The sequence below is a fragment of the Musca vetustissima genome, unplaced genomic scaffold, assembly GCF_032173495.1.
Source record: "Musca vetustissima isolate MV318-11 ecotype Yass unplaced genomic scaffold, APGP_CSIRO_Mvet_v1 utg6219, whole genome shotgun sequence".
NCBI lineage: Eukaryota > Metazoa > Arthropoda > Insecta > Diptera > Muscidae > Musca > Musca vetustissima.
This window is the reverse complement of record NW_026880924.1, coordinates 92076-104839: the sequence shown is the minus strand read 5'-3', so window position 1 is coordinate 104839 and position 12764 is coordinate 92076. Positions and strand designations below refer to the sequence as shown.

The 12764-nt window shown below is 34.9% G+C and overlaps 2 protein-coding genes across 2 annotated transcripts in view; both read left to right on the top strand.

Annotated features, from left to right (window-relative positions):
- LOC133326901 (longitudinals lacking protein-like) overlaps positions 1-8607 on the top strand; it is a 49885-nt gene extending 41278 nt beyond the window's left edge. Inside the window, exon 4 of the mRNA XM_061535513.1 lies at positions 8596-8607. The gene's annotated coding sequence lies outside the window, so the exon portion shown is untranslated. The remainder of the gene's footprint in view (positions 1-8595) is intronic.
- Positions 4618-11391, top strand: LOC133326889 (polycomb protein Pcl). Its single transcript, XM_061535502.1, has 6 exons — positions 4618-6834; positions 6907-7079; positions 7915-8122; positions 8196-8855; positions 8913-9362; positions 10552-11391. The coding sequence occupies exons 1-6, from the start codon at positions 4618-4620 to the stop codon at positions 11389-11391; spliced, it is 4548 nt and encodes a 1515-aa protein (XP_061391486.1).
- Positions 11392-12764: the final 1373 nt, after the last annotated feature.

Genomic DNA, 12764 nt, shown 5'->3' with positions numbered 1-12764 from the left:
AAAATTGAATTTCACTTTTTTCAATTCCAATAATAATAAAAAATTGAATACTGGTAATTGCTTAAAAAATGAGGATTTCACTTTTTTCAATTCTAATAATAAAAAATCGAATGCTGATAATTGTAGTGGAATTTTTTTTAATTTTTTTTTTATTTTATTTTATTTTTTTTTTTTTTTGAAAAAAATTTAATTTTTTTTTTTTAAATTTTGTCAAGAATGGGCAGGGTATATGTATATATTCACAACGAAGCACCCGGACAATTGTTTGTTTGTTGATTCGTTGGTGGGTTGCTCTTGGCTTCGTGTCGTCCATTCGTCGTTGTCGTCTTGGGTTGCTTGGCATCAAAAAGTAACATTGCTGGTTTCCAGTTATTGTTGACTGTCTGGCTGACTGCCTTGTTTGCAAAGCGCTATGTACGATACACGTCATTCAACATTCATTTGTTGTTGTTTTTTTCCTTGGAGATTTTTTCATTTTCCTCATTACACATTTTTTCTTGTAAGCAACTTTTCCAAAAAAGAAAAAAATTGTGCACCTTATTTCTTTAATTTCAACATAACCTCAGAATCTTCATCATCACCATAACACATTGACACACACACACACACACACCCACCAACATGAAAACATACAACGAAAATAATTCATAAAAAAATGTTTCATTTTTTCAAAAAATTTCCACTACACTTTTTTTCTTAAATAAAAAGAAATTGATTAATTTTCATTTTGTTGTTGTTATTGCAAACAATTATCATCAGCCATTTTCTTTAACAATTGGGGTTTTCAACATGAATGCGTACATCTCATCTCTTCGTTGTGGCAGTAGTCAAACAAAATCAAATGCGTTGCGGCAGGCCGAGTAGGCATGAATGCATGCAAGCAGGCCAACAAACAAGACAAAACACGAAAAAAAACACAGTAGGAAAAGTACCAACAACAACAGCACAAATTAACACACAATCATTTAATTTTGTTTTTTTTTTCTTTTTTTATTTTGTAGTAGTTTTTTCACATTTTGTTTTTTTTGGTGTTCTCTTTTTTATTCAATGGTTGTTTTGTGTGGAATGGTTATTTTTTTATTATGGTTGCTTGTTATTGGTTAAACTGGCTGGCTGGCACATTCACTAATACCACCTGAATAACAGCTACACAACAGCAACAAAAAAAATCAAATCACAAAAAAAACTTCGTTGCTCGTCGTCGTCGTAAAACAACAACAACAAAAAGCAATGATGGTGTGTTGTTTGCTTGGCTTCTACACAATACGTGCGTGTGTGTGTCCGTGTCTGAAGGAAAAAAGTAATCTTGAAAAAGAATGAATAAAACGAACGAATGAACGAACGACATACAACCGCACCGTACCGAAACGACAACGAATAAACGAACGAACGGAGGAATATTGGAACCGATTGATAAATCTACAACACATAAGAAACGGCCAAAGGGAAAATTTCAATACAATCATATGTAAATTTCTCAGCAATTATCTTACATCAAATCAAATCGTTTTACGCACACACATTCACAATCGAAACAAAACTTTTGTTAGATTATTTTTGGCTGTAATTAAGAATATTTCATCAAATTTCTCAACTTATTTAGTTTTCTTCTTCAATTCTTTTCTTTTTTTAGCTGCAAAAAAAACACTGAACTTCTGCTGTCTTCTATTCACTCTTGGTATAAAAAAACACTGTTGATTAAATTAGGTCGCATGAGGGAAAACGCCAGCCAACCAACCAGTAACCAGTGTTGAGTAATTTGACAAGTAAAAAAGTAGTTGGGTAGTCGGTAATTGAGAGAGAGGCAGACAGAGTGAGTACTTGTTTTATGAAACACAAGAAGAGAAGAAAGGGAAACGTTTACATTAGAAAATCACACAATAAATTAATTTTTTATAGTATTATTTAATTAAAAAAAATTAATTAAACAACAAAAAAAAACAAACAAAAACTCTAACATAATGTTTACACTTAGTAACCTATATTAAATACTCAAATAAAGTTAGAGCGCGTTTAGACTACTAAATCCACTTGATCTCAAACGTCAATTCCATAGCGTGTACGTCACGTTAATCCTGTGCACAAATCCAGTGGATTATATTTGACGTATACGTAATGAAATTGACATTTGATATCGAGTGGATTTTGTAAATCTAAACGTGCCTTAACAGTAGTGATTTATGTTTCTTATGGCGCATTTACACTGAACACGTTTAAGGGCGCATTTACACTGAACGAGTTTTTTTTTTTTGATAAATGATCATTGGTATCAAGTATTACGTAAGCAGATTTACTGCAATTATTTGTGTCACCTCCCCCTTGTCATAAATTGTAAGCATAGCTTTTAACCAAAAATAAGCAAAAGCGATCAAAAATAAGCAAAGCCATGACCTCCCTAATGGTTTAATGGTTGTTTAAGTTGCCATTCCCATTGTGTGAATGTAAAAAAACGGAAGACAAAAATGAAACCAGACCAAAGACATATTTTACGAGCGCCTAGAAACTGCATATGACCGCTGCCCTGGCCATGACATTAAAATTCGGCTGGGATATTTTAATGCAAAAATCGGAAGGGAAAATATTTTTGGTCCCACCGTCGGAATATTCAGCATCCATTTAGAAACATTCGACAACGCCATGAGGTTAACTGACTTCGCGGCAGAAAAAACGCATAGTATTTAGCAGCACCACATTCAAGCATCTCGATATGCACAAGGCTACCTCGATTTCTCTCGATTCCGAAACAACGAGAAATCAAATCGATCTTGTTGTGATAGACGGAAGGCATTCGGACCACTACCTTGGAACTTCAGAACTACAGCTTCGAGGTAGTCAAAGATTGAATATAACTTGGTAACGTCATAATTAAAACTGGCCAACAGAGGCCAACTCCCGCCAGACAAAACTCGCACTCTACAAGACGCTGATACTATCCGTGCTGTTACATGGGTACTTGCGCAAGAAGATGAGACAGCTCTTTGAATGTTTGAGAAAAAAATTCTCCGAAAGATCTATGGACCGATCTGCGTTGATGGTGAATATCGCCGTCGAATGAACCATAAGTAGTACCACCTATTCTCGGACATCGGCATTGTCTGACGTATCGAGCTGCATTGACTACGTTGGCTAGATCATTTTGTGAGAATGGATGAAGATGCCGCAGCTAAAAAGGCATATAAAAGCGAACCAGCTGATATTTCACACAGAAGGGGAAGGCCACGAATTAGATGGAAAGATCAAGTGAAAGAGAACATTTCGAGACATGATCTTTTAAATCGGAAGGGCTGCGCACTATACCGGCTCGTCTGGAATTTTTTTTTAAGCTCGGCTTATGGAACAAATTTTTCTGTCACAAGCCAGCTAAGTGAGTAAGTACAATTTGACAGTACATACGGCATTGATGGCTCGCGTGAAGTCCTCTTATGTGTTTTCCCCTTTTAACCTATTTACTTGGTTTACAAACAAACGACTAAACAATCTCGTAGAACGTTTACATTGCACCGAATTTCATTAACCCATTGCGTTTCAATTGTCGGTTCCATTGTGTACATGTCATATAAATCATCATAGAGTAGGTTAACCCTGTAGAAAGTTGTAATGTAAATGACCTTAAATAATGTATTTTATTAAAACATACATGTAATGTAAACATAGCTTAAATTTAAAATACCCCACATATATTAAAGGATTTATATAAAATAAACAAAAAAAAAACAACACATATATTTGCAACTAGGTGGCCACTCACCAATATCCAAAATAAAACAGCTGATATGCGTGTTACGTTACGTTTTTGACTAAGCACCACAACAGTTGCCGCAGCAGACAACAGCGGCACGAATAACCGCCGCCAGCCATCAAGTAATCGATGTCAGTTGAAAAGAAGAATATATTTGGAAAAAATGGCTGACTGTTTTAAGATTTTTTGGTTTCAATTGTTGAATTAACTTTAGAATATGTTTCCACTTTTGTTTTCAATTAATAATAATTAACAACAAACCATATATCAAGCAATGTCAATGAATTAAAAAAGCCAGCCAGCAAACTTATGCTGAAAAGGAGAAGAAAAAAGTGTTTGAACAAGAATATTCATGCAGAGACGAGACACCTAAATGAAGCATTAATATATACAAAAAGATTGTAAGTGTGCAGAAGAATACATACGGCGACGACGACGATAATGGTGGTACATAGGTGTTGTTGTTGTGGTTTTGTTTGCCCACCAAGAATGGTGAAGCTGCCTAGGGACTCAGACAACAATTTAGGAACTATTTTGAATAAAAAAATGGGAACAATTGGAAACTCCATTAAAAAAATTTGTATTTTTTTCAATGCTGTGATGTCTTTAAGAACTTTAAGTGGATAGAAAAAGTAGTTGGGTTTTGTGGACGCCACCGCAGTCGCCGGCTTTATATACTTTATGTACCACATAACGTAATACATATGTACATACATGCATTTTTTGTATAGTATGTGATCGATCAACGAAGTTTGTATAATAGCAAAATTGATTTGTTTTAATTTTTTCTCAAACAATTTTTAATAAAATTTATATTTCTATTTTTTTTTTTTCTAGGTTTGGATTGAAAAACCATAGGAAAGAAAAACCAAACCAAAATGATGAACAATCAATTTAATCCCAATAACATAACTGGAGTTCAGGGCCAATTGCCACCACCACCACATGGCCAATTGGCACAACATGTTACAGTTTCTCCCCCCACACAAAATAATGCTCATGTCTTGAATACATTTTATAATGCTCCACAACACCAACACCATTTGGCGCAGCATCATCCAGCACTACCACCTCAACAACAACATCATCATCATCCACAGCAACAGTTGGCAACAGCGGCCGGTCTATATGCTGATCCCAGGCAATTACAATTGGCGGCGGCAGCCGCAGCATTGGGTGCATCGCCACAACGATTTTATACCACAACGTCTGGACAAAGTTTGACAACAAGTCCACCGTCGGGACATGCCACCACACATCCCAACACCATATTGATAACCAATAATTTTACACACCAACAACCATCATTGCCACAAAATCCGGCAGAACAGCAAAGAATATCAGCTGCCTTGCAACAAGGTGGCAATATACGTATTGTAAGCTCTTCGACGGCACCAGCAAATGTAGCCTCGTCGGGGGGTTATATACCACAACAAACGTCGTCACAGCATGTTTTCAATTTGAACAATTCAAAAACATTGCAGCACATTTTCCCCCAACATTTGTTGCAGCAGCAACAACAGCAACACAATTTCCATCATACTCCAACGGAATTGTTGAGTCAACATCATTTTACAACATCGGCAGCCGCTGGGCAGCAGCATCAGCATTTTATAGGGGCTGCACCCTCGACCACAACACAAAATATCTCAAATATTGCAACAACACCACTGCACATGCCACAGTATTATGTACCGGCTGGTGGTAATGGTAATTCCAAACAAATATTGGCCACAAATTCTCCTCTACAATCCGCCAATGCCGGTGGAGCAGTAGCTGGTAGCCATAATCTCAATAATCCTTCCCCAGGTAATAGTGGTGGTGGCGGCGGCGTCGGCGGGTCATCAACTGTTGTCTTGGATCGCATTAATATTTGCATCAACAACCTATACACCGACACCACCAGCACCACTTCATCATCATCGGCATCAAATTCTTTGGCCTCCACACCGGCCCAACAACCCTCGCCCATTATACCAGCCATACAGCATAAGGCCATTATTGAGACCGGACCACCACTAGGAAATAACGGCAACAACAACGATCCATTTGAATCATCCTCTTCCTCCTCGCATGCTTTGGTCATTGATGAGCCGGATTCAACAACAACGGCCACAACGCCGCATACACCACCCACAACACCGGAAAATACACCACCCACGCCCTCCTCAACGAGTGTTGTTAATAAAACGAATGCAAATAGCATTTCGACAACAACAAAAAATATATCGAGTCCCATGGAGTTGCAGAATTTGCCATCGACCACCAAAACAAAATTTGCAAATGTGGCAGAAAATATTGAAAAAATGGCCCAAGAGGAGACGAAGGCACCGAATAATAAAAATAACATCAACACCTCAACAATATCGTCAAGTAATGTTGGGAACACCAACACCACCACGGTCAATACACCTCTAACACCACCCACACCCCCCTCGCCGGAATCTGTTGTAACAACTAACAGCAATAAAGGCGGAAGTGGCACACCAACAGGACCCACGACAACAACAGCCTCCGTCTCAGTCGCTTCACCCCCACCCCCGCCAACACCACCTCCTCCCTTTAATAATGGTGAAGATGTTTTCATCAAACGACAAGATGGTCGTTTCTACTTGGGCACCGTAATTGATATGGCCCGCCAACAATTTCTTGTACGTTTCGATGATAAAACCGAACAGTGGTGTAATCCAGGGGAAATGCGAAAACTTGGTGGTGGCGGCTCCGGCACTAATTCTTCTTGCAACAACAACAATAATTCCAATTCATCCTCTACCAATTCCAATGATAGCCAACATGCGAATCAACCACAACAACAACCTATGTGTGTATCATGTAAACAACAGCAACCTGATTCCAAGGTCGAAATCTGTGAACGTTGTGGTCGTGGCTATCATCGTAAATGTACTATGGAAACGTCAAAAAATAGTGGAATATGGTATTGTAAACGTTGTGATAAGCCCATGAAATTATCCGCCCATCCGGACGATGAAGATATGGATGTGGAGGATGACGACGATGATGAGGAGGAGCCGGAGGAAGAGGAGGATATGGAGCCATTGCAGGTGGGAGATGTTTGTCATCAATTACCATATGATGTGAGTTGTTTTTTTTATTCTTTTTTTGGTTTTTGAAAATGAATTTCAATTTTTTTTCTCATCTTCTTCCAGCTCAATTCCCTAACCTGGGACAACAAACACCGTGTCAATGAACAACAAATATATTGTTATTGTGGAAAATCGGGAAAATTTGATCAGAATATGTTACAGTGTTGGCATTGTTTAAATTGGTATCACATTGATTGTACCCAGAAATTCAAGGGCAATCTTTTAAGGGGTGATGTGTAAGTTGGAAAAAATATTTTGAATTTTTTTGGAGGACAAAATTATTTTCTTTAAAAAAAAATTCTCAGATACTGTGGGAAAAGACCTCAACAATTTCTGAGAAACTAAAGACCAATTTTTTTCTATAGAAAAACAAATTCTGAGGATCAACTTCTTCTACAAAAAAAAAATCCTGAGAAATTAGGAAAAAATTTTTAAAGAAAAAAATTCTCAAAATCGATGGAAACAAATTTTTCTGTAGAAAAAACATCGGACATTGTGGATCCAATTTTTGTTTTAGAAAAAAAACCATGAGAAAGTAAGGACTATTTTTTCCTATGAAAAAAATCCTGAGAAGCTGAAGACCTTTTTTTCAAAAAAAAAAAAAGGCCTGAGGAGATCAGGATCAGAAAATAATTTTCAAAAAAAAAAGATCCACAAAAAAAAACTGATAAAATTAGGATCAAATTTTTTTGTAGAAAAAAATTTTCAAAATCTGAGACCAATTTTTTCTATAAAAAAATCGCAGAAACTGAAATTGTTTTAAGGCCTCAGCTTCACAGGATTTTTTTAAAAAAAAACCAGTCTTCAGTTTCTCAGGATTTTTTTCTGTGCACAGCTCTAAACTGAGGGCCATTTTTTTTACAGAAAAAAAAATCCTAAGATACTTAGCAAAAAATTTTTGCTATGAAATAAAATTCTCACAAGTTTCTGAGGTGTTTCTTTTTTCTGTAGAAAACATTTGGTTCTGTTCTCCTCAGCTTCTGAGGACTTTGGATACTCATCAGCTGCAGTATATTTTTCCCTAGAGTCTCAGGAAGAGTTTTTTAATGTTTATTATTTTCTTTTTTTCAGGTTCTTTGTGTTCTGCTGTACTGTATGCAATAATGGTGAGGAATACTTAAGACGTCTACAAGTCGATTGGGTGGATTTATTGCATCTGATTATCTACAATCTATCGACCATGAAGAAACATCAAAATCATAAATATCATCATTTGTTAAAAGACATTTATCCATTTGCATTGGAGAAACGTAAAAGTAGTTTACCCATGCCAAAGGAGGTAAGTAAATAAATTGCACGTTAATTTTAAAAAATATGTATTTAAATTAATCCTCTCTTTTCATTCCCTTCAGTGGAAAATGATGCCAGAAAATGAATTTCTCGATAAACTCAGATGCACGCTCAAAGATAACCCGGACCGATTTGTCGGTGGCAAAGAGTTAAAACGGGATCACTATTTCTTTGCATTGCGGACAAATGGGCCACCATTTGTTCAACCACCGCCGAGTCTTAAAAGACGACGACAACACCATCAGCTAATTAATGATGATTTCGTGATGAATAAATTGAAATTGAAACTATTGCCAGAGGCCCCAGAAAATTTAGATATTCAATTTAATCCAGTGCTAGAAAATCTAAATCAAACGCCAACATCAAAACCGAAAACAACGTCCGACGAGAATAAATGTCCGAGGGATATTTATGCATTCGATGATACCTCAGATGATGAAATACCTATAAAAATTATTTTAGATAAAGCTAAGAAGAAAACTAAAAGCACAGATCATCAGGAGGAGCAGGTGGAACATGACATGAAATCGTCATCATCAACAACAACAACTTTAGGAAAATTTGATGTTGAAGATGATAATGCCAATGATGCCATCATACCCAGTAGTAGTAGTAGTATCCAAACACAAAAGGATCAACAAAATGCATCCTCGTCACCCAAAAAAGAACAAAAAATCCTAAACGAAATCAATGGCAATAGCTTGGATGAAAAACCACAAACCGCAACCGAAACAACAACAACCAATGCAATAAATGCCAACAACAAAAATGTTGAAAAAAGTTCGAGAAAACGCAAAGCCTTCTCGCTAACCAAAAGCTATGTTGAAAAACAACGTTTAATCGATTCATCGTCCGATGAGAATTCTAGCAGTAGCTCCCGTTGCACTTCGCTAGATCTGATTATACCGCCACCAAAAAACTTTTTGGGACAAAATAATCCATTCCGTCAGATAACACCCAAAAAGAAAAGCCCCTCATCTGCACAATCGTTGTCGAGTGGTGGTGGCAGGAAATCCGTTAGTTTTGGTCTGGTTAATGGTTTGGATTTTAGTTCGAAATTGGCAGGACTAAAGACATCTGGACTATTTCCGAAATTAAATTCCAAGGCTGCCGGTCAGCCGCGGACAGTAAGGACAATTAAGCGAAGACTGAGTGCCAAAGATATAACAATCGGGCCAAATCAAGAAGTGCGCAGAAGGCGTATAAGAAGACTGTCAGCAAATGTTGAGGTAAGCGGAAATTTGAAATTTAAAAAAAAAAAATAAAAAAATTTCTATTAAAAATTCTTAAATGCTAGGGAACTATTTTCGGTCCTCAGCTTCTGAAGACAATTTTTTTTTTCAAAGAAAAAATTCAGCTTGTTAAGCGATTTTTTTAAAGAAAAAAAAAATGACTTCAAAACCTAAGTACCGCAGCAGATTTGAGTATTTTTTTAACAGAAAAAAAAAAAAAATCCTGAGAATAAATTTCTTCTGAAAAAATTTCCTCAGAAGCTGAGAACCGATATGTTTCTATAAAAATATGCTTAGAAAAAAATCCTTATAGAAAAAATGGCTTCAAAAGCTAAGTCCGAATTTTTTCTATAGAAAAAATCTGCAGATTCTGATGAGTAATTTTTTATTAGAAAAAAAATTGTTTTGAAAAAATTTCCTCAGAAGCTAAACAACGATTTGTTTCTGTAAAAGCTAAGGGCTGATTTTTTCTATTGAAACCAATTTTTTTTCTATAAAATGGGCTCACATAATGACGAAATTTCGTCTGCAAAAAAAATGGATTTTGTATAAGCTGACGACAAATTTTTTCTATAGAAAAATACTCAGAAGCTGAAGAACAATTTTTATAGAAAAAAACTGAGGAACGATTTTTTTTATAAAAACATCTTAACCTGAGGACCAAATTTTTTCTATAGAAAAAGTGACCAGAGAACAATTTTTTTTATATAAAAAAAATTTATCTGAGGACCAAATTTTTTTTCTACAGAAAAACGTGACCTCGATCAAATTTATCCATATTTTTCTTTAGAAAAAATTGGCCCGAGGACAAAATTTTTTCTTTAGAAAATAAATCCTTAGAAAGTTTTTTATTTATCTATGGGAATGAAGCCACTTTTTTCTAGAGGAAAATATTGAAAAATTTGATCCTCAGGCCACTTTTTTTTCTGTAGCGAAAATTTTGGTCCTCAGACCAATTTTTTGATAGAAAAATTTGGTCCTCGGGCCACATTTTATAGAAAAAATGTAATCTTCAGATCACTTTTTTTCTATAGAAAAAAATAAATCCTCAAACCAGTTTTTTTATAGAAAAAAATTTTTTTTTAATTTGGAAAAATTTGATCCTCAGGCAATTTTTTTCTAAATTTATTTTTATAACTTTTTTAATTCTAAAATATTTTTTTTTTAATTTCCCCCTCTCTTCCAGGTTATAAGTACAACCACCATAAATCCAATACCCACAAATTATTATCCCATACATGCCAAAGATTTATTAGCTGCGGCTGCAGCCTCCACCACAACAGCTGCTTCCCTGTTCAATACACAAAGCACAACAACTAATGCAAAATTATCATCCTCATCGAATGCAATAAATTCCTTGAACATCAATAATAGTAACTCCTCGCCAACATCATCATCAAGCAACGCCACCAGCACCAACACCACTGCCAACGAAGTTAAGGAACCCGAAACTAAACCCTTGCTACCAGCCCATGGTCGTCGCTTAAGACAGCGGCCACCAAAAAGTTCGCCCAACACAAGTCGCCGTAATTCGGTATCCTCAAATCAATCATCTGCCTCATCGACAACGACCGCCGGGTCCTCGTCGTTGTCATCCGCATTATCACACACCCAACAACAACAGCATCAGCATCAACACAATTCACAAAACGCACAGCAATCTCATGAAGATTTAAAACAAACTGTTAATAAATATTTTGGTATTGTTAATCGCATAGAATCAGGAGAACAATTCTCAATACGTGCCAAACGTAAGCTACCCAATGGCCAAATGCAGTATTTAATAGAATGGGGGGGAGGTGGTGAACAGCCGCTGCCGCAGTCACAGCCACCGGCGGACACAAAATTATCCCAGGAAGAAGAACAGAATAGCCAAAATCATAAAATGGATGTGGTGGAAAAGGAAACAGCAGCAGCAACAACAACAGGAACATCCACAGTCCCAACCGCCACCACAACCACCGCCACTGACGACAAAGAAAATGAATTACAACCAAATGCTGAAATAAAAACTGGAGGGGATTAGAAAAAAGACGAAAAAAAAATAATTTGTTTGGAACAAATCATTTTGAAAAAAAGGTTGTAAACACATTTCTTTTTTTGTAATTAGGTTTCTTCTTTGTGAAAATGTTGGCTTTAACAGAAACAGAAAAAAAAACAAATTGTTCTTGTAATTCTTGGTGAGTTTTGTTGTTTTTTAGAAGATAGTTAAATATATGTATCCTCTATTCCATATATATACATCGTATTTAATATGCCCCAATTTATTTAAATTTTCTAATTTTGAATTCCAATTACCTTAATTTTTATTTAATAATTTCATTTTATAGTCTCGTTTTTTTTTTTTTTTCATTTTGATGTTTGTTTTTTTTTTCATTACCCCCACTTCTTCTTTAGTACAAAACAACAATAAAATCAAATATGCAATAGATAATAAAAAAAGAAGAACAATTTTTTACAAAATAAAGGAAAAAAATTAGTCCTCAGTTTATGGGGATTTTTTTTTCTTTTTTTAGTCCTCAGGCCACTTTTTTTCTATATAGAAAAAAATTTCGACCTCAGTCCACTTTTTTCTATAGAAAAAAATTTGGTACTCAGGCCACTTTTTTTCTATTTGGACCTCAGGCCACTTTTTTTCTAAAAAAAATTTGGTTCTCAGACCACTTTTTTCTATAAAAAAAAATTGGTACTCAGATCACTTTTTTTCTGGCCAATTTTTTTCTATAGAAAAAATACTGATGTACCATTTTTTTTTTCTATAGAAAAAATTTCGACCTCAGTCCACTTTTTTTCTATAGAAAAAATTTCGACCTCAGTCCACTTTTTTCCTATAGAAAAAAAATTAGGTTCTCAATCCACTTCTCTCGAATATTATGACTGAATTTAAATATTGAATCAATTGATGTTTTTCGTCGCAGCAACATTCAACTTTTATTCCAAACACCACTGCCTTGTTTTTGACTATTATTTCCAATTATTGTTTTTTTTTCATAGACTGCCTGATTTTTTTTAAATTAAATTTCTTTATATAAAATATTTTTAATAATATAGATTTTTTTTTTGAAAAATAAACATAAACATATTACAGGATTTTAAGTGTGCAATTGGCAGAAGTTTTTTCTTTATAAAATTAATATATAAAAATATTACAGAAAAAAATATTTCTTATAATAAAAAAATATCTTTAAAAAATAATTAAACATTTGTGTTATTAACTATTTAGCAGAAAAATAAGTAATATTAAAAAAATCCCCACACAAAAAAAAATAAATATTATTTCATATGAATTTTCAAAATCTTAAAGATTACAAATTTTTTAGGCAAAATTTAAGAACAAAAAAAAACATAAAATCAACTCTGGGTGTTATCCATTCATTTCTTGTTTGTTTCATCTTCTTC

Coding starts and splice junctions, on each gene's coding strand:
- LOC133326889 (XM_061535502.1), top strand. CDS start 4,618: ATGATGAACAATCAATTTAATCCCAATAACATAACTGGAGTTCAGGGC. Junction 7,080..7,914: donor AATCTTTTAAGGGGTGATGT/GTAAGTTGGAAA, acceptor TCTTTTTTTCAG/GTTCTTTGTGTTCTGCTGTA. Junction 8,123..8,195: donor GTTTACCCATGCCAAAGGAG/GTAAGTAAATAA, acceptor CATTCCCTTCAG/TGGAAAATGATGCCAGAAAA.